The sequence below is a fragment of the Thermobia domestica genome, chromosome 10 (assembly GCF_964235325.1).
Source record: "Thermobia domestica chromosome 10, izTheDome1.hap1.1, whole genome shotgun sequence".
NCBI lineage: Eukaryota > Metazoa > Arthropoda > Insecta > Zygentoma > Lepismatidae > Thermobia > Thermobia domestica.
In genome coordinates this window covers 121,968,567-121,993,338 of record NC_137463.1, presented here as the reverse complement: position 1 = coordinate 121,993,338, position 24,772 = coordinate 121,968,567, and the positions used below count along the sequence as shown (strand labels likewise).

Below are 24,772 nucleotides of genomic sequence, written 5' to 3'. Positions count from 1 at the left end.
GATTAAATTACCGGTAAAATGAACTTCAAAATAAATCGATTAAAATTTAAAATTGCAAAATTTGACTGTTTTAAAAGAAGAATTACCTAAACTAACTCACTCTGTGGCCTATGGAACCCGGAGGTTCAACGCCGCGTTCACAAAAGCTCTCCATTAATTTCTGTCCTTAGCCAACTGGATCCAGTTATTACTTTGTATTTGTGAGATCCATCTTAATATTATTCTCCAATCTGCCCCTAGGTTTTCCTAATGGTCGTTTTCCGATTGGATTTCCAGTTCAAACTTCGAAAGCATTCCTACTTCCTTCCATTCTGGCTACATGACCTGCCCACCTGAGCTTCCTAGACTTGATGACCCTAACAACGTTTGGTAAACGGTATAAATTATGCAGTTCCTCGTTATGAAGTTCCCACCATTCTCCAATCCCTTCCCTCTTGGGTCCGAATATTTGTCTCAGGATCTTGTTCTCAAATATTTTGTCTACGTTCTTCATTCAAAGTGAGCGAATATGTTTCGCAACCATAGAGCACAATAGACATAATTATAGTTTTATATATTTTAAGGTTCAAATTCCTCTTCAAATTTCGCGACAACACAAGATTTGTGAACTGAATAATAACACTAATTCTTGCTTTAGTCGACAATTAATTCCTTCATGAATATGGTTTTAGTCTTAATATTGATCCTAGATATTTGGAAGAATTTCCTTGAATTGTGAAAGTTAATTGATAAAATTAAGAGAATAGGACAATTAATCTATTACTCTCAAGAATACAGTTTTCAAACAGAACTGATTATGAAAACAAAAATATCAAAATTTAGAAAATATATCAGTGAAAATTATGTACTTTAAAATACACACAAATATTTTCAATAATTGTGATTTAATCGTTACAAAATCCACAACCCAGACTTCAAGACAAGTTGGAGCCAATTTCCAGAAAAAAGCCTGCATTAATCTGCTTCTGCAGTGGTACAGTCAGTGAAATAACTCACAAGAAAAGTTCTTGCAGAATATCTATATGACATGTTTTTCGACAAAAAAAATTATGACTAATTTTTTAATCGTAACATATTTTTAAACTGTTATAAATTAAAAGTTAACTACTACAAAATTTAATTAAATTAAAAGTGAACAAAACTTTAAGCAATTTAATAGTTATTTTTTTAACGGATTAATTAAGTCTAGATTTAGCCAATACAGCGAAAGTAAATTCTTCATTATTACTTCCTGTTTTGAATACTGTAAATAATAAAATTGTTTTTATACTTTTTGAGATTCTCATACAGCAAAATAGTACTTACACGAGGGTGTCAAATTATCCGAAATGTATCTGTAACTTTTCATACATTGCTCATACTAACCTCTGTTCTCGTTTATTCTATTGTTATGCTATTGTGGTCATGATACGAAAGTTTGACCCTAATTCCTCCATTTGTCTCCCTTTTGTTGCAGATAAATCATGGCCGCTCCATTAGAAGTTTGCATCAAAGAGGAACAACAAGCAGTGATCCGGTTTTTGTGGTCGGAAGGTGTATCAGGGACCGCAATCCATCAAAGACTTTCAACACAATACGGGAACAGTGTCTTGTCGCAACGGAATGTCTACGAATGGATTGAAAAATTCAAAAATTAAGGTTCATAGCGGTCTGATCTCTTCTAAATAGTTGAAAAGTGATCAAGAGCACATGAAAAGGTGACCAAAATCTCATCAAAAAGCAACTTTAAACCTTGATGCCAAACTCAGGCATAAATTGAATTTTACATTTTTTTCGGCCAAAATAGGGCCGGCTGGATCATAGCTGAAATACGTAATGTTTTAACATGTTAAAAGTTATTTTACTTAAGTTTGTCAGCTAGTAAAAAAAATTGAATTATTTGTGTTTAGTTCATTATTAATTACATACTTTGCACAGTTTTGTATTACAACTTTGATCTGGATGGGGTAAGGCCAAATTTCTGTAAAACTACAGAAATGCATAACAGAATATTTTGAAATATTCAAATTCATCACCTACTCTAAGAAGAACATACAAGGAGCATTATTTAAGATTAACATAATAAACCACCCACAGAAACAAACACAAACGACTGGAGCGCAGCGTTAACTATTAGAATACTAGAAGACTATTACGATAGAAGAAAGAATAGAGATAGAAGGGCTTTCAAACTCACCTTGAGAGCTTAAGCACCCACCACCTACCCAACTGTGCTTTAGAAGGAATCAAGGCTGAAGTGAAAAAGCTGACATGTGGCAGCACAGCTGCACACGGCAGCAAGTACTTAAGTTTTCAGAAGAGTAATACGTAACAAGTTTCTGCCTTTTTAAATTTATTTTTTATAGTATTTTTCTTAGAAAACTGCCAATGCAAAACATAAATCACACGAATAAATGACTTTACTCCCAAAAAGTAACTTCTAGTGACCAACTTAAAAAAATAATAAAAAAAAAAAAAAACTTAGTTTAAAGAAAAAAGGGACTCGCTATAAGCCCTGAAAAATGGTCGCACAAATGTTACGCATGAGGAAGGAGCAGGACGACCATATACGGTCACAAATGATAACATTCAGCGTGCATAAGACATTATTCTGTTAGACGAGTAACTATTGATGAAGTGGCATATTGTCTGGAAATTAGTCATGGTTCCTGATACATTCTCGAAAAAACGGTTCATTGCTCATGCTCCTCTTTGGTGCTAACCTCTAATGGAGCGGCCATGATCTATCTGCAACAAAAAGAAGACAAATGGAGGAATTAGGATCAAACTTTCATAGCATGACCATAACAGCATGACAAAATAAACGAGGACAGAGGTCCGTATGAACAATGTAAGAAAAGTTGTAGCTACATTGAGGATAATTGACTTACTGTCGTATCTGTCATCCAGAGCAATTTAAAATTCCGGTGACTCTCCTCCTAGTAATTCTAAAACATTATTTCAGAGTCAACTTATGAGTATATTATTTCAATGAAAGAGCAACTTGATTTAAACTATTTGTTCCTTTGATTTTTTAATACTTTTAAGGTCAGTGCTAATTTTAGTTTATCTCAAATTAAAATACTTATCTTATAGAAATAATATATATAAATAACGTAATGAATTATTTAACTGGACAGTATTTACATTAAAAATACAAAATGCATTTTTATGTATGTAGTACTGCAGGTGGGGTAGGTAGGTTCGTAAGTTAAGGTAATTTTTAATAACTGCTCCTAACCCATAATACACTCCATCTGGTCCACAAGTTTCTCAATCTGGTATAGCAATATATAGTAATAATAATCTGAAACAAAAGTATTCATGAACGTATCTTACAGTTTGTAATGTACTGTACAATACAATATTATGATTTTACCCAATGTGTCATCTTTTAATGCATTACATACATCCTCTCCGCACATCCAACAGTTATATAGGTGGATATGTAAATGTACATTTTTTGCAAGACATTAATACTTGAAACATGTAATTTTATAATTAGAAACCTTTTATACGAAATATTCTATCCTATATTGCGATCAATAATCAACACAACTAATCTATGAATATGGCAAGGTCACTAAAATGTTATTTCAAGAGTAAGAAGGATATGAGAAATAAGAAAAAAGTACTATCATTTTCAACTTTTTCTTTATTTCAGATATACAAATCCTCTTAAGATTACAGTACATGTTATTTTTTCATATTTTAACTTAATGAAAATGTAGGACATACATAAAAGTAGAATATTTATGAATTAATGAAGCTTTGAGGTTCCACAAAGATAAAAGCATGTGATTATTATTATTTTTAATGTATCTTCATTTAAGTTTAAAACAATTTAATAATCTAAGAAGGCCTCATTTGATCGTATCAATAATACAACAAACAACAATTTAGATTCTTAGAAAAGAAGTTCAAGTTACAATACCGCTTCTCTCATGTAAGTACATACGAGGGACAAACTTAAAAAAAAAAAAAAATCCATATCAAATATAATGAGAAGTTGTAATTTTATATATTGTCCAGTAAGACTTTCTAATGATTTCTCAAATTTTTAGTACTACAAACCTTTTGTAACTTATTTTCTCATTTCAATGCGCAGAGGCACATTTATTGTACTTCAAATATAGGAAAAGGTTATTTTATCAAAAAATAATACCAATTTTTATTTACTAAAAGAAATATTTAAATTATCTATTCATGAAATAGAAAATATAAACAACTTTTTGTGGTGTATATTTATTTTAATACAATAACTTTAAGTATGAGGTCACAACGTTTTCTTTTTTATAGCATAACGCTAGGCGACATCTATACCCGACTGTAGCAGGTTTTATTTTTCTTCCTATTTCAAAAAATACGGTTGCCATAATTTCACAAAATTTGGTCAAATTCCTTTGAGAACTCTTTTGGTTTCCTTTCCTCCGTATTGATAGCACAATCATCATCTAAATTTCACAGTCTTCAAAATAAAAATGACTGTTAACGCTTGAGTAATTCGATGCACCCAGTAAAGCCTTCAAAAGAAAAAAATGTATAATTACTGTTAAATACTATTACTACGTACATAATATTGTATGTCTTATACTATACATGGGTCTTACTAACCTGCTATACAGTTATTTTTAAAATACTTAACAAATGTTTAACAACTCTAAAAGTTTTATGAAGAGCCGTTAAGCTAAATTAGTTTCCTCATTATACTGAGTGATCATGAAAATTACGGTAAATGTTTATTTAACAACATAAAAGTATACTCTTACTAAACTTGGTAATGCTCTCGGACTTCATACTAAAAACAACAATGTTTGCACTTACTGACATACACTTCTATATAATTACGCGCATGAAGAATATTGACTGAATTTTTAGTACCTGCCGCCGTACTAAACTTTCTCCCTCTCACTGCTTAAATTAAATCATGTCATGCTCCAGTTACTATTGAAATATAGATACAATTATAATAGACATTTTTGAAAATTTTCCTCTGAAGAAAAGTCACCCTCAAAATGAACTACTGCTTTTGGATTATTGCAACAGAAATAACTTACGTAGTATTGTAAGATTGTAAATAAGATATTTATTTATGAAATATAAACAAAATCACCTGAGATGGTTTACAGAACATCGTTCTAAAAACACCCAACCAAGGGTGAAATAATCTTTCTGAATTGTTACCACACAAATTACTTGTATCACAAATGAAATATTATCTTAAATGTCAGTTCTATGCAGGGGGAGAATATGTTTTTGTAAAATATGTGAACCCTCTTTCACCTTACTGAGATACGCATTCATCGAGGTAGTTGATAATTGTATTCGAAACTTCATTGTAAATGGTTCAATCGTTTTTCTCGATTAGAATACACACTAGATTACTTTCTCTTTTATGTAATTGATAAATAAGTAAAATCGTTAGATTTGTTTCCGGGAAGATCGTAACAATCGATTTCCACCTTCCTATAAACTATCCTTGAAACGTAACGAAATTGTTATATACCTCCATAGCACGAGTTGCCACTTACTTGGGCAATTCAAGTTCTTGCAAGCAGTAGAACTTTTCATTCAGTGTTATTCAGATGGAATAATCTAACATCATTCCCTCATATGGTTTTGCAGCAGCCGTTGTGATGTAATGACTTCACACTTAAATTAGTTTGCTATCCATATTTTTGCTCCTAGCAGTTTCTGGTTGCACCAAGAAACACATGGGGTCAAGGTGGCTCACTGGTAGAGCGCTCACCTCTGGCATGTGAGGTTACTGGTTCGATTTCATCTCCCGCTAAGTGAATTTTGTGGTAGACAGACATCGTGTGCGAGGGTTTTCTCTGTGTTCTTATGTTTCCTCCCAATTTCGTCATTTCATCATTATCATCATCCATGTCATCATCACAGTCTCCCTTAGCCTCAGTGCATAACCGTAGGACGTTAAACTAAAAACAATATTTTTTTTTCTTTTTACTATACAGTCTGAAAAATAAAATCTGAATATTTCATATGTTAACGCATCTTATCCAGCGCATACAAAAACTCTTTATTAATATACATTTCCACTAAAGGACAAATTTAAGATGTAAATGCAAAAATAAATTTGAACATTGATATAAAATGTTCCTTAAGATACTTATTCAAACATTTTTTAATATTTTAAAAAAGGAGAGAAGTGTCGTTAGAATTTTCCGCGACAAAAAATGCAATTTTCTTGGCTCACGCTACAGATGTTAAGCGCAGTCTGTCTTTGCCCACTATATATAGAATACAAAGGAGAGCTATTTTATATATATATATATATATATATATATATATATATATATATATATATATATATATATATATATATATATATATAAAATTCTGAAATACTGATTTCTAAGAATTTGCCTGCTGTGGATGCTTTCCGAATTCTTTCCACAAAATTCTTATAGCACGACACAAAACCAGATTCAATAGTAACTTTTGTTCACCGCGTTTTTTGTAACGAAAATTTGAAGACAACAATCGACGAAACTAAATTACGGTTAACAAAATTATAAATTCTTCGCTCACTGCATTTTCATAAAATATTTTGCTTCAAGTAATATTAGGGCTATGTAATATTTTGATTCGTCCACGTTGAGAACTGAAATTTTGCTTGGTTTCTCTATTAAATAAAAATTATGAGAAAGCGAAGACTCTCTAAAGAGTGAGGACCAATGGCTGCCGTCAAGTTTACTGTTATTTTAAAATGACCCTATTTGTGACGCTATTTACATGGAAGTATGCCTTGTCGGAAAACAACGCTGTTTCACTGTTAACAAACATTCTTTCCCTTGTGCATTACGAGATTTTACCTGTATATTTTCAGGGGGAAAAAAGTATTATTAACTTGCATCTTAAGATTTTTTCAAAGTGTATTTATTTTTACACTAAAATGCTCTTACAAATAGTACTGATTTGCTTCTAAATATTATTGTTATATAAACTGCTTGAATCTATCTTGCATTCCCTAGGAATTCTAACATTTTCTTTCTCGGGTGTAATAAGTGTTACTTTTTACAAAATGGAACAATTCAACATTCGTATCTATGTTTAGGTATCTTGTCATCTGGCTCTTTATTACCTAGAAGTGTGTGTTCAGTTGTTGTCTTTCTAACTTTACTCTATTTGCTGTACAGTATCCTTCATAAGCGGACGACCACTCCGACTTCCTATCGACTCTTTACGCTTATTGCGTCATTTCTGAAGGACCATGGCGCTTGTACGTTTTCAGTGAGCGTGGTTTAAGGAATTTTCAAAGTTCACTAACTTAGTTAAACGGTTTCCACGCAAACAATCATCTGAGACTGTGATATATGATTATCCCAATGATAGTCTCGACAACAGACAAAAGTGTTCTGGTATTTTTCTGGACTTAACCAGGACATTCGATGTTGATTACATCAAATTATTCTCGAAAAATTAAATAATATCGGTGTAAGAGGAACTGTAAATAAATGTTCGAAAGCTATTTAGAAGGTAGAATCAAGTCGTAGTAACTGATTACATTAATCAACAGGGTAGAAGCACCAAGTATATTTCTGACACTAAATCAATAAAACGCGGAGTATCGCAAGGTTTTGTTCTAGGACACACACTATTTTCATAAATGACCTTTCAGCTTATATAAAAACAGCCAAACCAACATTATTTTCTGATAGTACAAGTCTAGCCATTACTAAGTACACCGGAAGGGAAATGCACGATAGTATCGGACAGTCAGTAAAAGAATTAAACTCATGGCTTGTTGATAGAAGATTAAAATTAACATCGATAAATTTACAGTAATAAATTTCCATCATGCTCGAAACGACTGTAAATAATACACTTATACATATTAAAAAGAAGTGAATAAATAACATTAGAACAATTAAATTTCTAGACTTTGGGTAAATGATACACTGACATGGGAGAGGCATATAACTGCACTATAGAAGAAAGTATGCAAGGTGCACTAGGTCTTAAAAATTGTAAAAACTTCATTTAACTTACCAACACTAAAAATAATTTATAGTAGTCCATTTGCAACTTCTTTCATATGGGATAACACACTGGAGAATTGCACCACACAGTAGGATAATTTTTAAAATTTTAAAGAAGAGTAATGCGAACAATAAAAGATGCTAAATCAAGAGCATCATACAAAAAAATACATCCAGTTTAAAATTCTCCCACTTCCTTGTCTTTATGCAGTATATTACTAACAGCAATAGTTATTAAAAATTAAAAAAAAAAAAAAAAAAAAAACTTAAATTGGCACTTAAATGCAACAGTGATATACATACCTACAATACTAAAACAAAAATGATCTTGATATTCCCATTCGTAATACATTTTATCAGAAAGATCCTAAATATACCGAAATATTAGTTTATAACAGCTTATCTAACAACGTAAGAAACTCAAGATCTGATAACATTTCTAAAGGAAAACTAACAAACCACCTACTGTAACATTGCTTTTATTCTGTTTCTGAATTTTATGAACATGCTCAGAGTAGAAACTTCTAATAGTATGAGTATAAAACCACAGAAGTGTTAGAAACTTTGAAGTTAACATAACGAAAATATAATAGAACATAACAGTGTGTACAATACATAAATTATGTAACTGTTTGCACTATGAAAGTGCGCTATGAGTGAATTTAATAGATAAGGTTTGACGTATGTAAAACTGTCTTGACATATTTCATGTAACATGATAAAATTATACTGTAGTCCTAATATGGTGTATATGAAAATATTTCTTATTGTTTATCAGATAGAATTATTAAATATATTGTGATGTTTTATACCGCATGTACAAATGTACAATACTGTGGTTGCTTGAATGCAAAATAAATACATAAAATATCAACTGGAATACTGCTAGTATAGTGCAGGTTAAGTTTACGTGGTTAAACGATGTCAAGTGTTTGAAGACATAATAAATAGTTAATTACACAACGTCGGCCATTTGCATTGAAGTCACTGACTGCATTTTGGTAGTTGCTTGAGAATAAACGGTTAACGTAAATATAAAGAATACGGTATTTCCCTGTCTATTAAATATAATTATGGTTGGTCAACTTAAATTTAGTTAGTTTTGTTTGCACAAGACAAAATTTTTGAGATGTTCAATTCAATCGAGTACGTTAATGTACTAGACCGATAAGTTGCTGAACAATGCTAATATAACTGATCTTATGATGTATATGAATCTGGATGGATATACAAATCTGTATAAGGCATTGAGCATTTTTAATATGGTATTTTCTGTTTGATTATATTTTGATGTAAGACGAGTTTATAAATGCGGTAAAACCTTAAATATATGGGAAATATTTAACTCAGAACTGGATATATTGTGTTTGTCATAAGTCACTGAGACGATTGAATATGTGGTTGATAGATGTTACTACACATACCTTGGGGTATAATAATATTGTGCAAATATTGGCTAAGCACTCAGAAATCATGGAACATAACACTGAATTAGAACTGGAGTTTATTATCTAGAAAAATAAATTAAAACAGTCTGGTTATGAAAGCGTAGCATCAAAATAGACATTACAACATGACAGTAATGTTTGAGAAGGGAATAATATAGATTATTCCAAAAAAATTATAAGTAATTATGAAATCTCGAGTAACGATGATAAACGGTTTGACGTTTTTCGAAGAACACTAGCATCAAGAAGAGCTTTGCTAAATCAGTTTTCAGTGTAAATGCAGAAAACTTCGAAAACTCGTTCAAAAAAGAATTTTGATGGTAAATATAAATAATTAATAGAAATGTTGTACACGGTATTTACTAATAACTGAGTACCGTTATTATTAATACCAGTATTAATATATATTGTTTGGTTGGTTGTCATGTATTTCTTCAGTTTAGATACTTTGTGTGTAAGAGAGTATGGGTTTTTAAATTTGCACACTATTTTTTAGAAATTAATTGTATCTTTAATACTTATGTTTTTACAAGAAGTATCAATTTTTTGAGTATTCTAATAATTCTAAAACCTTACCTTCTGAAGAATAATTCTGAATACCCATTGTTATTTTATAACTGTGTTATGTTCATGTGTGATAGTATGTATCTAAATACTCACTTGTTAAAGAATGCCATGTAATTAGTTTTCAATATCCAAACCATGAACACAAATATACACACATTAGTAAAGTGGATATATTTGCACTCCGAATGGTTGCATAAGAAATTAAACTGATCATTTGTTGCTAGATCATCAGAAGGAAACCAACTGTTACATTCATGTAGCAGTATAAGAGATGTTACACTTGTATAATGCTAGAAAGGTTAAGTGATGAATAACAAATTACTAATCAATTCTGCTATTGAAATATAACATCAAGAGAGAGTGAAAAGACTAACAAATCCATCCGAAGTTTGAACATGTATTTGGTATCTTAGGAAAATACGAAGATAGTTACACTACGGCGGTCCATTTTAAAACTAGATCGAAAATCCGCAGTGAACTAGCCGTCTGAGGCTTAAACCTATAATTAGCTATGCTGCTTACCGATTCATACTCGCTTAATCATGGAGATTACAAGTAGTGAACCTACTTAAGTCGTTAATTCTAAGATTCTCCATTTCTATCCCTATTAGTACTCAAAATAAGAGCTTAAAATTAACAAGCTCTAACAATACTTATAAGGAGTCTCTACACAGAGATACTAGCACTGAAAAATATACCGCGAATATACCGCTAACTGCGAATTTCCAAGTCGTCCCTCACCTTCATAAAGGTGAATTTTATATTCATTTCTTCACTTTCTTATTCATCATTTAATCACAATGTCTTTCATTTTGCTTTCTCTTTGTTTCTCTGCCCTTATTATTGTCAATACCAGGTGTTGTCTGTTAAAGTATGTAGTTCTCAATACCAGGACAGATTATTGTTGTTCTAAGTTTGTAAATTGTTTCTTCTTCTATGTTATTTCTCTCAAATTTTCGTTCCAGTTTATCATTTCGTGATAAAAACAATCATGTTTGTACACAGCACAACACTGTAACTCAGATCACAATCTCGTGATTGTAAATATAGATGAAGATTTTCAAGGAGAGAATACACGTCAAAAGTATATCAGATTAGAGTCAAATAAGCGATTTGAGATCTTGCAAAGCGCGATTTTTTACGAAAATAATGCTATTAATGAGACTAACACTGATACTCACGAAATGTGAAAAAGCATCAGCATACCGTTAACAACAACCACAATAAACAAAAAAGGAAAAAAGATATCTCTGGGTAAAGCAAGAAGGAACGAACATACTATAATGATGATTTTGGGCGATGGTAATAACAAGCTAGATTCAGCTGCTTTGGCATGACATAGGATTCAAAGCAGAGTTTCTTAAGCTATAAAATCAGACAAATTAAACGCTCTACCGTTACAGCCACTAAGTGTAATAGCTGGCCAGAATGCCTTTTATATGGGTAATGTGCAGTGAGCACACCGGTTCTCATCGCCATTAATTCTGAAATTCGCTGTTTCTTAATTAGATTACGTCTCCAATCATCTTAACATGATAGATCAACACTTAACATTGTACCCAGGCTAAGAATAGAACTCAGGACCATATATGCATGCTAACAATTCAGCTATGAGGGAGCTGAAGGGGGAGTTCGTGTTACCTCATCACCCAGTAACTACTGAATCAATTAAAATGTTACTTGGCATGATTGTTCCTAGCATCTTAGGCCTCCCAATCATATTACATTGACAATTTTCGGCATGAGGGTAAGAGGGGTGGGAAGGGGTGTAAAAATAATCGGAAACGACAGATATTAGTGTCCAAACCATAGTTTTCGAGGTCGCTGAGATAAGCAGTGGCACTCTCGAACAGGGATGTAGGCAGCAAACTGTTCTAAAAGGAATATTGAGAGTTTTTTTTGGGGGGGGGCGGGGGGGCGCCGGTTTTACAGAATATGAAAGCATTAGTAACTTATCACACATATAATTAAAGAATTATTATTATACAACCTGTGATTCTAACTTCACGTAATGGCATGATCCATGATTGAATAAGATAGCAAACTAAATAATAATAATAATAATAATAATAATAATAATAATAATAATAATAATAATAATAATATTGAAGTAAAATGGATAAAGGAAAGCAGCAAACTGAAAGCAAGGAAACCAATGGAAAACTACGAAGAAATAAACTGAGAAGTAATAAGAAAGACGCACAACTGGAAGGCGCCAGGAAATAAGATCCACAATTATTGGTATAAACAATTCGAAACACTTCATAGCACAATTGCACACTACATTAGAAAGTTCACAGAAAGCCCTGCGAAATGCTGAAATTTCTCACGAGAGAAAAGACGTACTTAACCCAGAAGAAACAAAAAAAAGACAACCAACCCAATAACTACAGACCAATAACATGTCTAAGATGCGTTGCGAAGAAAATAAGAAAATACTGCGAGAAGAACAATATATTACAGCAGAACATCAAATTGGTTGCAGAAAATACAAGCATGTAAAGATATTATCTATATATATATATATATATATATATATATATATATATATATATATATATATATATATATATATATATATATATATATATATATATATATAGATAGATAGATAGATATTATACACAGCATACATAGATTATCAGAAAGCAAACGACTGAATATCGCACTCTTGCACGGTTTGAAAATCTACGGAGTAAACGAGAAATTGATTTGTACAAAACCACCAGACAGAGCTAGAGAGAGAAAATACAAGAATTAGGAAAGGAATTTTCCAAAGAGATAGCTTAAGGCCGTTGCTATTCTGCTTAGAACTCAATCCATTATAGAATTACTGAACAACACGAAGTATGGATTCAACATAAAAGTGAATAAACAAAACAGAACTTTAAAAAAAAAACACGCACCTAATGTATATGGATGATATTAATCTATATGAGAGCACGAAAAATCTACTGAAAAATCACCAAAATGTTCTCAACAAATTTAAGAATGAATTTTGGAATTAAAAAAAAAATGAAAACAATGCAGGTTAATCGAGAAAAACAAATAACCAAAGAATATAAGTTAGCCATAGAAGAGACAATAGAAGCCATAAAGCCGAAAAGAAGTATCCAAGTATTTAGGATTCAACCAATTCAGAAGAATAGAACACAAAAAGATATTAAAAAAAAAAAAAAAAAAAAAAAAAAAACTACCAACAGAGACTGAGTGAAAGATGTATGCAAAATAAACTTCAACAGTAAGAACATAAGTAAAGCTATTAGCACATTTGAGGCACCGGTTCTAGCATACTCATTTGGAGTAATAAAATGGACAGAGAGCGAACTAGCAGATTTAGAAAGGAAAACCAGAACATTATTGACAGAGAACATGATACTACGCCCAAGACCTGCTAAAGAAAGAGTGTTATTACCATGAAACTAAATCCAAACAACATCCAAAATCTACATTACAAATAAATTCAAATACTACGAAATTATTTCTACATGAATTTAAAATTCAAAACTATATAAAGCAATAATAGCAGCAGACCACAAATATACACCACTTGACCTAAACCAGCGGAGGAATTGAAAGACGTTACGAACAGAGGACATAAGGAAGCAATGGAGGGAAAAAAAGTTACAGTACATGAGCGATTCCCAGAACAAGTCAACCAGGAACATGTAAAGAGAGAAACGATATTTCAGTGGATAAAAATAGATTTGTACCCAGAAACAGAAGGCTTCATATACAAGACCAGGTAATATACACAAAATACTTTAAAAACATCCCAATACATAATGAGAAATGCAAATGTTAAATATATCAAGAAACAATACAACATATCACAAGTGAATGCTCCATGATACCACAAACCGTATACAGGGAAAGACACGACGAAGTGGCAAAAATCACACATCAAGAAATAGCAATGAAACAGAAAATGACAGATGACACCAGAAGTAGTACCATTATTACAAATGCCAAGCGGAAGCTATACTAAAAACAAACACAAACTTGACTGGGACAGAACAATACTAACTGATAAAGAAGTGCGTCATAACAGGTCGGACATCACAGTAATAAACATCACTATACCAAATACAACAAATATGCAAAAAGTACAGAGAAAAAATAAATTAAAACAGCTAGCCCGAAACATGAAAAATCAATGGAAGATCAAAAATGTGAAAATAATGCCAGTAGTAATATTGGGTACCAGAGTGGCCCACAAGATGTTGAAAAATGCACTTGAATCAATTGGAATTGAAGAAAAAAAGTAATAAAGAAAATACAGAAGAGCGTAATATTGAACACATGCAGAATTACGTGAAACTTCCTACAAACCCAGAGTAAAGGAAAAAACAGAGGAAAAGTAATATAATTGGGGGGACTCGTATCTTGCTGTTTCGCCTGCTCAGATAAAGAGTGGAGAAAATAAATAAATAAATAAATAAATAAATCATATATCAATCATGTTTTCTAAACTCTGGCTGGTTGAGATCGGTAACACTGAGGCAGTTATTCACAGTGGTTACGTCCTTCGGCCGTGCTACAGTACGTATACTGCTGGAGGGCTCTCGGTGGCTAAAAAGGGATATTTCCATTTTGTCATTTTTGATTTCAAACTATAAATTAGAAAGGGTTGAAAGGTCTTCTTGTTTCTTATTTTTAGATACTCCGGGAGTTTGAGAAGCGTACATTGAAATTTCCAATGATTTCATTGTTGCCAGAGAGTGTGAAAAATCATTTCTTTCTTTTCTTCTTTTTATTATTATTTATTATTATTATTATTATCATTATTATTATTATCCCTAGATGGTACCCCTCACCTGATAACTGTTTAATATGTAATTCATCAGTATATGGAAGACAAAAGACAGTAAAATATACTTCGTGTTGGAGTGATGGAGTAAGATATATTTAACTTTTTTAAAAAAAATATTTTTTAACAACTTTACAATCATGAAAATCTTGTATCAATAAATGATTATAAATGTAATATGTGTGTTCGAAAACTGAAACTATAAACTGAGCTGTGTGTTCTCTTAAACAAGCTAGTGATTTTACTTTGGTTACATCAACTGATAATCAAAGCAATGTATAATACAAATGAAAGAAAATTAGTTGTGTTTTGGTTGTAAATGATCAGCTACAGATCTCGAATCTAAATCTAAATTATTTGAACAGATTCCAAATAGAATTAGACGAGAATTATTAAATAAACTTAGTGTAATGCAAGAAGAACTTGCTGTTTTGCATAAAGAAAATTCTGAATTAAAACAACTGTTAACTGAATAGCGTGTAAACAATCTAAAAACTAACTATTAATATTATTGCAGAATCAAATGCTAGTCCTGTTCCAGATATAAATGATAGAAGTCAGTATCCAAGTTTAGTTGAAAATATATAATTAATGAAGATAAACGTTTTGTTTAATTTTCTCAAACTCAGGTGGTCTCAGGTGTCTCAGGTGGTAATAAGAAATGGCAAACAAATTCTAAATCGTCCAACAAAATAGTGCAAGGAAGATCTAATCCAAAGAAGGAATTAAGGAACTTACAATAGGTTGTCGTTAAAGTAACTCCAATTTGGTACGGTATCTAAAGCGAGAAAAAAAGGCATTGTTTGTAATCAGGTTTCAGTCCGTCAGTTGAGGTTGAAGAAGTAGAGAATATTAAAGGGGTTAAATTTGACCGAAGTAACTTGCACTAAATTTGTGACAAAGTACGACTCTTATTCTTCTTTTGATGTTGAAATCAGTGAAGAAGACTTCTGTTATAAGTAATCCAAGAGCGTGGCCTAGAGGAGTTTTTATTGGACCTTAAATTACGGAATGAAGATGAACTTGTTAAAAATACTAATTCTCATGCTAAGTATGGAGAAGATCTGGTAACAATATTCGTGAACTACGAACCAAAGTAGTGACATTTTATCTCTATTTCTTGTAGTTACTACGATATGGTGGCAGTAATAGGAAAAAAAAAAAAAAAAAAAACTTCATTTCAAATTTATATTGATCAAGATTATTTTCCTGAGCCTTGTTTTAGAGCTGATAGGCACTATAGTAAAGAAACTAGTAATAGATGTGGAGGTTCCCTGGTAGCCATTAAAAAACAATTCCAAGTGTTTCGAAGATACGATCTAAAGAAAATCGGTGAATGTGTCTGGATCGAACCTAAGTGTAAATCTACAAAAAAGGCTTGATTTTATGTGTATATTTTTATCCAGTGTTTTCCCTGGATGAAAATATACACACAAAATCCAGTGTTTTCCCAGATAGATATAATTTTGGAAACTTTAATACATCTAAGATAGACTGTTAGATAAAGAACTATTACTCTAAGTTTCAGTAATTATTGATTATTTTGGATAACTTGAATCAGAGTGGAACCAACAGTTTAGGAGTTGACCTGATTATAACCAATGCATCTGCTGTGTCCAATAAACATGATGGGCATATCGTAGTGTCTGACATATATCATACAATTGACACCCAAGTTTTCTACCAAATTAACGATTAGTCATTATTTACTATATTTAATAAAAGTAAGCCTCCTGAAATTACAACTGAACATTATTAGAAGCTATTACAGCTCTTAAGACTAAATCAGTAGTTAGAATTGATGGTATACCTGCTTTTATTGTGAAAGGAACAGCGAAAATAATTTCACCTATTTTATCTTCTCTTTTTAATTGCAGTTTTTACACTAATAATGTCTATTCGCATTCATAGAAGATTGCAGTGATAACACTCATACCTAAAACTAAGGGATACTGTATCATTAGTGATCTAGGCCATCATCCACAGCAGGGGTTTTACGTGAAGGATGATTCACCCTCCAACCTGGAGAACTAATGGCTATTGCAGTTCGAAAGAACTGGGCGATGGAGTCGTCACATTCCGGACGCCGAGCATTGAAATGCATATACTAAGAGGAGGGGGAAGGAGTTCAAATATTTTCCATAAACTTATTTTTCCCGTGCGAAAAAGAGGCATTCCAGCTAGCACCAGAATACAAATTCTTTACGAGTTTGAGTTTTATGTTTTGCATCCTTTTGGAATAACAAAATTGTAAAGGACAGGACATACAATTAAGATGGACTCCAAACTACAACCAGGGATTGAGTCCAGCACAGTTGGCGGGTGCACAGATTATCATGTAAAATCAACCCTTACAGTGGGCCCACGTAGTGTAGTTGCTAACGCTCTCGCCTTCGGTGCGAGCGGTTTCGGATTCGATTCCTGGTGGGAGCACTCGGTCGAAAAAGTGTAAAAAGCTTTTTCAGGCAAATGACGGCAGGTGGTACTTAACATATAGGTCCCAGGCCGCTTCCTTCCTTCCCTTTCCCAGGATAGTGTGCTCGCAGAGGGACGCCATCCTTCAAACGGGTTAACATGGCCACAGATGCCGAAAGCCCAGAAATCGAAATCCTAAATCAACCCTCACAATTTAGGCCGATTCGCACCGACTATCACTTCCAAGAGAGCCAGATTACAAGGCTACACCACCGGTCCCGCCCTATTTAAATGTTCTATTAACAAACAAGCATCCCTCACGTCAACTTTTGATAATTCCGCTTTTTTATCTATATTATACGAGATTTGTAACGTGATATTAGTAAATTAGTGGGCTGCTACGTGCGAGCTGAAAATTAACGTTGATAAAATGTTTACGTATGTTTTAGCATTAGTTATCCCTTCATAGCAGTTTTTGAACAATTCAACCATTTTACCTACATATTTCATGAGAATGTAATATGATATTAGTAAATGAGTATATATACACACATTAGTAAATTACTTACTTTTTAAGTTTCTTCCTTGCATTATGGATTGTATCGGAGTCATCTTTAAGAACGAAAGTGCGTATTCCCAGCATATAATTCTTAACATAATGGTCCCAATCAATGGCAGGGATATTGAAATCAAACACTGTTTTATCTTCATCAATCAAATCTCGAAAGAGTTTCTTCATATTCTCGCAGTGAAAATTCCATTCATGAAGAGCGAAAAATTCTCCAGTTTTAGCTGCCATCTGAAACTTCTTACACACTTTCACCATTCTGTAATAATAATATGAACAAAAACCTATATATTCTATACATATATTTTTAAAATCGTTATTACATGATACTGAATGGGAAATGATTTTAAACTTTTACATTAATAATAGAGAATGAGGAAGAATACACACTTTAAAAAATACCATTCTAGTTTTTTTTTAACATCCATAAATTACAAGACTTAAATATAAAAGATTTAATCTATGTGGTGTACGATTTAATCTAATTACTAAACAATAAATACAGTACAATAGAAGTTGTCAAAAAAATATAGTTCTCAATAAACTCAAAATGAATTCGCTTTGCTCCTCCAAATTATCATGAAATTTAAGAAATTATCTTACATATCGCTGTTGACAATTGTCAACAAAAATTCGACGTTTCATATGATTGTTTTAAACATCTATAATAATTTGAAGAAGCAAAATGAGTACATTTTTAATTTATTGATAAGATTGCTCTTCAAGTGGTCATAATGAAGTTTTAGGCGTATTTGAATTCTTGTAGATCTACTGAAAGATTATACTTATTCTTGAGGACTGAAGACGGTATGTATATGTGTAATTTTTGTCCTAATCATCTCTACTTAGAATGTCTATATATTAAAAAAAAAAAATCAAACTGTCATTGATCTTACACGATATAATACCACATATTGTATAAATAAAATATTACAACACTTCTTGTTTCTTACTATTGGCTGTTACGTCAAGTGCAACTTGCAAATTTTCACACCTGGTATGTTCTCTTATTCCTCGGTCGACAAACTCGAATCATGTTTTATTAAATTATTCCACCTTTGTTTTAAAATTCTACTCTTGAGTTTAACTGTAGACTTTTTGTTCTAATATTATGGTCTCAATAATCTGTCTTACTGAATTATCATCAGTTTCATGTAACACTAACATCTTTTGCATTTTGCTAATTTTCTTTCCTATGGTTTGAGAGGCCTGAGATAGAATTCTTACTTCTTGCGTTCCTAATACTTTTTTTTTTTTTTTCAATCTACTACTTATGTTTCGTTTATTATCACCAATAAATCTTCTCACAATTACAGGTACTTTATAAACACGATAAAATCAGACATATTTAAAACCTTTCAAAATTATCAGTGTTGGTGTATTAGTCAAATTATCACCCAAGTTGTAACATCATTAATCCCAAACTTTCTATTCTTTGTACATCATAAACAACTTTCTAAAAGAAATCCTGGCCGCTCACCTCTCTTCAACAGGGCGTCCCCTGTAAGGTTGGCAGAAGTCCCGGTTTTTCGGGACAGTCCCAGTTTTCAACTGTCCCGAAAAAGGCTTTGTCCCGGTTTTCGTTCTTTAGATTGACAAAAACTCAACCTGCAGGAACTAATATGTCTTAGCTAAAAACAGAAGGTTTTCGGAAGATAACCAAATGATTTTACTTAAAAGTTTGAAAATCACACCCGTTCTTTTGTCCTATGGATTGTTTAGCTTCCAGAGGGGAGAAAAAGGATTTTAAAATATGCAAGAGAGGGCATAAGTTATGGCAATAATTTCTTGAATATCATTTTCAATAGAAAAGAACATTTTTTTTTTTTTTTTCCAGTGAAGCCTTAACTACTAGTTATTTTACACTTCAATCGGCAGCGCAGAACTGCTTCATTGTTGGAACTTTAATCAACAATGGCAATACTGCTCTCGGTCGCTGCGTGTTAACTACATTTAAACTATCCATTTCGTCCTGTCTACTGTCTTCTGAGGCACAATTTCACAATCAAACATTTTATCCAGTCCAGTGGGTATACTATACATATCTTTGTCCGTAAAGTGAAGTGAATTGAATTTCTTTCTCGGTGTAGAGTGAAGTCAATGTTCTTGTTCCACATTGCTGGTGTCTGGTGTATAAAGTGTTTCCATCATATCCAAGCGCAAGTGTTCTTTCCAGGAGAAATATTCAGTGGAACTGCCATTTATAAAACGAGGAAGATATTACCATGAAGCAGAGTGTAAAATGTTATATTAATATACTACTTTTTCTTACTAAATGCTGAATTTCTATTTCAGAGTAGTGTTTTTGACTCTTGATGACGCAACAGAGAAAGAAGTCTTTCTTCAATCATAAATGGAAGCCTGTGTCGTAATTGGCGCAATGTTTAGGACCTGTTAAACATAAATCGGAATTCGGAATAAGAGACGCAACCAAATGAGTAAATCCTGACCTTATATATAGCCTGAGATTGCTGTCCCGTTTTATTGTTTACAAAATCTGGCAACCCTAGTCCCCTGACAACTATACGTAGGACAAGTCAGTGTTTCAACTTCAAATTAAAGATCTTTAAAAGCTAAAAAGAATGGATTCATATTTGTGTAACTTATTCTTGCTTAAGGACAAGAATACAAGGCTTTTAAAAAGAGATGAGTGGACTGAATTATTTTTGATGAGACTGTACCTCCTTGTAAAAATGATATGAATGTTCTGAGTTTAACGTCCCACAGTTATGCTCTTAGGATAGGGTGACCAAATCGTCAACTAGAAAAAACGGGACACATTTTATTTTTGTATAGGTTGCTCCCTTAAATATATTTTTTAGCCTCTCGGTTCTCTCTTTTTTTTTTTTTTTTTTTTTTTTTTTTTTTTTTTTTGTCTCTCTCATCAAAAGGGGCTACTTTACACTTTTTCGTCTTAAAACCTATTGAAAAAGTTGTGAAATTAATTAAATAACAAATAACTATCAGCAGCTAACAAGAAATGAAAATGTAAAATAACGAAATATTTGCAAACATTACTAAAATATTTGATATATGAAACATTTATCAATTATTAAAATGAAAAACATGAGGTATGATCGTGAGAATAATGTAATGCAAAACATGAGTTCATTTCATGAGCTAGATTCATGAGAACACCTAGCTGTTGTCTTAATCATCTTTAAAACTTTCGTCTCTTCTAATAAGTTTACAAAGTTATCAAAGTCACAACAATCCATTTTGAAATTGTATAAGTACTTGAAGAATTGCAGAAAGGGTCTCAACTAACATTCTGTTTCTTTTGTCTGTCCATTGAATATTCATGAGCGAAAATATTATTTAAGTACAGTAGAAACTTAAACCATGACGGTTAAGCGAATAGACGGATAACAGAAATATCGTTATAAACCTCTACAGTAAGTAGATTTAAAAGGTTCTGGAAGAAATAAATAACCTTATACAAGTGAATAATACTTATAATGATTGAACAGGACCAGAGTAAACCGTATTCCTTCCATGTTACACTAATATAGGTTCGTCTTGAAAATAATTCATAACAGTTTGGAATTTAATTTCTAGCATCTTGAGTGTTTCAAGTCCATGCTTTTCCCCATAAGGGTTTCAGTACTGTACCAAGTTTTTGTGTGGAAACTAGCATGACCGAAAGTGATGCATGACTATTTCAGTCCATTTCGCTTACACTTTATTCCGTGCTCTGCACGGCGCACGGCGTCAATTACGGCACATTTAAAATACAGTACTGTCCGGAGCAGTGACGGATAACAGAGAGTGACGGTTTAAAGAGTGACGGTTAATCGAGTTTCTACTGTATTGTCATTATGAGCAGGGATTGTAAACACATATTGGTATATCTTTAAAGATTCAGAGTGCTGTTCAGACCTAGTGTTTTTGAAAAAACAAATCCACTTCTCGTGGCACTGGAGGGACTTTTTTTTTTAATTTTCCCTTCTCCACTCCTTTATATTATTACAAACAAAATCCTTCAACGAAGCCACGTGATCGAAAAGGAAAGAATCATTTATTTCAATACTTTTCTCTTTGAAGTAAGAAACACTATTTTCAACCTCCCCCGAATTGAGGATGATCAACAACATCCATTTGAATACTGAAAAAGTAGAAAACGATACACTCCACTTCCTTAGATATTCAATCCAAGTTTCATAAAACTCATTAACTTCATTTTAGAAGTTGATTTTCTCTTGTTCCGTAATTTCATTCCTTTTAAGAAGGGATTTTACATTAAATGATAAAAACTGTTCCTCTTTTCTATTAGACATAGCTTTAAGCATGCCTTTCAATACATCATTCACATCCATAACACTTGTTTTTGCACTTCCTTTCAATTTCCTTAATTCCGTTGTGGAAGGTACTAAGCTGGTTATGAACTATAGGTATGCTACACTTAAAGGATTATTGTCTAGTCAAATTACGAAAACACTGTACTGTACTAATGACAGCACATCAATCTTCCACCACCCAAAACAGAGAGCAGAATCAGTTGAGTTGAGCTGATTTTGAGTTTAACGTCCCTTTCAGCAGCGAGGCCATATGAGACGGGACCTACTGGAAAACGAACTACATGAGCTCCGGCCGGGAATCGAATCCCGGTCTCTTACGCCAAAGGCTCGTACGCTAACAATCTAACCACGAAAGAGTTCGAGAGCAAAAGCAAGCTACATTTGTTCTTCATAAGGCTTTCAGTCCCTTGCACTTTCATCTGCGGAGTGGAAGTCTTACAAGGAGAAGGCACACTTTGGTAAGTGAACTTCAGGACCATTTTTTGCGATGTGGTACTGCACATTTAAAGAGTTAATATTACAAACTGGGAGAACGCAATGGGCAAAAATGACGGAGAAAAACCGTCTTAAAGTTTTCTACTCGACGCATATATCGTACGACGCGCAAACTTATCAGCTGACGGCGTGGTAGAGTGAGAAGAATCATTGACTCAAGTGCAAAAAACCCGGGTTCGATTCTCGTTCCAGTCAAACCTTTTTTCTTGTTTTTTTGCTTCAACCAATAAAGTAGGCATTTGTAACTGTAAGTAAAATATTAATTCATATATTTTTATTATGAATAAAACAATAGAAATTTTCAATTACTTGTAAATTCTTTTGATGTTCCATATTAACTAGGGACAACATTTAATATCTTCCGTAAATATTTTTGTTACTGCAGTCGTTGTGTAAAAAATGTTCTTGAAGCTTCGTGTCTACATCTGTTGACAGTGTGAGAATTACAAGGGGAATGAGGGGGAAATCTGCTTTGGTTATAGCAACATCCAGTATTAGCAAAGGGGATTCCCCCCTCAACTCCTTTGTAAATCGCACACTGTCAACAGATGTAGACACGAAGCTTCAAGAACATTTATTACACAACGACTGTCGTCAAGGGTGCCGATCATGGGGGTCCCGTCCCCCAAGCTCATGTGGGCCCCATGTATTTCTATGAATATGTATTTTTTTATTTTTTTACATGTATTGTATGTATTTTTTATGAATGCCCTCCAATTTACAGAGAAATCGGCGCTGTTGACTGTCGTAACCATAATACAACTCGTGATATCAGTATATTTACGGAATAGATTAAATTTTCTTGCTAGTTTACATGGAACATTGAAAGATTTTACAAGTGATTTTAAAATTTCTATTGTTTTATTCATTATAAACATATAGTGAATTAATATTTTATTTATAGTTACAAATGGTTACTTTATTAGTTGAAGCAAAAAACAAAACAAGAATTGACTCGAACGGTAATCGAACCCGGTACCCTTTGCATATGATTTGTATACTTTACTCAATCTGCGACGCCGTCACTTAATAAATTTGCGCGTCGAATAGTATATGTGACAAGTAGAAAGCTTTTGAAGACTGTTTTTCTCCCTTATTTTTGCCCATTGCGCTCTCCCAGTTTGTAATATTAACTCTTTAAATGTGCATTACCTCCTCGCAAAAAAATGGCCCCGAAGTTCACTTGCCAAAGTCTGCCTTCTCCTTGTTAGAGTGAGGAGAGCTGGGGCGGGAAACAGTGCAGCCACCGCATCCACCATCACAATCATCGTAGTGATGTTGCTCAGTAATTAGACATGTTCCAATATAATCACATAGCTTAGAAAATAATATAAATTAGGAAATTTTAGCGATTGGAAAGTGTTTTTTTACCCAATGTAAATACGGGACATTGTGGCGTCCCGGGAGATTTTTTCGGGACCCCGGAAATGGTAGTGAAAAAACGGGACAATCCCGTTTTTACGGGACGGTTGGTCACCCTATCTTAGAATGAAGGAAACAGATGATTAATGAAAATGAATGTGAAATTAATTTTTTATCCTGCCCCACCGGTAATCGAACCCGAGACCATGTGAACAAAAAGAACATGCGCTAGTTACTAGACCAGCGCGGAGGGCTGTGTACTTCCTAGTGCTTTATCTCTCATTTCTGTACTATTTAAAGTTAATCTAGTTATCTGTTTATGATCTTACCGAAGAAACCACCAACCAGGGTTTTGGACGAACAATGGATGCCGGTAAACTATGATAGTCTGTATGTTCTATGTAGCCTAGCTAATCACATTAAAACTGGGTTTATTTCTTTTTCTTTCTTTTTTTTCATATGCCTAATTAGTGCAAGCCTAACAATTCTTTCCGAGCTGTTGACAAGGCACAGGCTGGATATTTGCTTACATGAAAAGGTGAAAACGAAAATTGAATATTATACCTCTTATTATGGTGTTCGTGCCTGTAGAAAATAAATCGTGTACCGACCTGAAACAGCAGGATAATTTTACACAAATATATATAGTAGCGGGTGTGTGTTTTTATTGTAAAAACGAAATGAAATCTTTGAGTTTTACGTCCCACGGTTATGCCGGTTAGGCTAGAGACGGTGATGATGAGTAATGAATGAAATGATGGAATGAAGAAAGTGGGAGGAAACGGGAGAACCCCGAGAAAACCCACGCACACGGTGTTTGTCCACCA

The 24,772-nt window shown here is 32.9% G+C and overlaps 1 protein-coding gene across 4 annotated transcripts in view; it reads right to left on the bottom strand.

Annotated features, from left to right (window-relative positions):
- Nucleotides 1-3,614: 3,614 nt before the first annotated feature.
- The window catches only part of LOC145662692 (putative fatty acyl-CoA reductase CG5065), a 193,494-nt gene continuing 172,336 nt past the window's right edge, over nucleotides 3,615-24,772 (bottom strand). For all 4 annotated transcript variants that reach the window (XM_081728528.1, XM_081728525.1, XM_081728524.1 and 1 more), the window contains 2 exons: nucleotides 17,792-18,049; nucleotides 3,615-4,502 (listed from right to left, as the gene is read on the bottom strand). In XM_081728528.1, coding sequence (XP_081584654.1) covers nucleotides 4,430-4,502; nucleotides 17,792-18,049 — 331 coding nt within the window. In that variant the 3' untranslated portion in view covers nucleotides 3,615-4,429. The remainder of the gene's footprint in view (nucleotides 4,503-17,791; nucleotides 18,050-24,772) is intronic.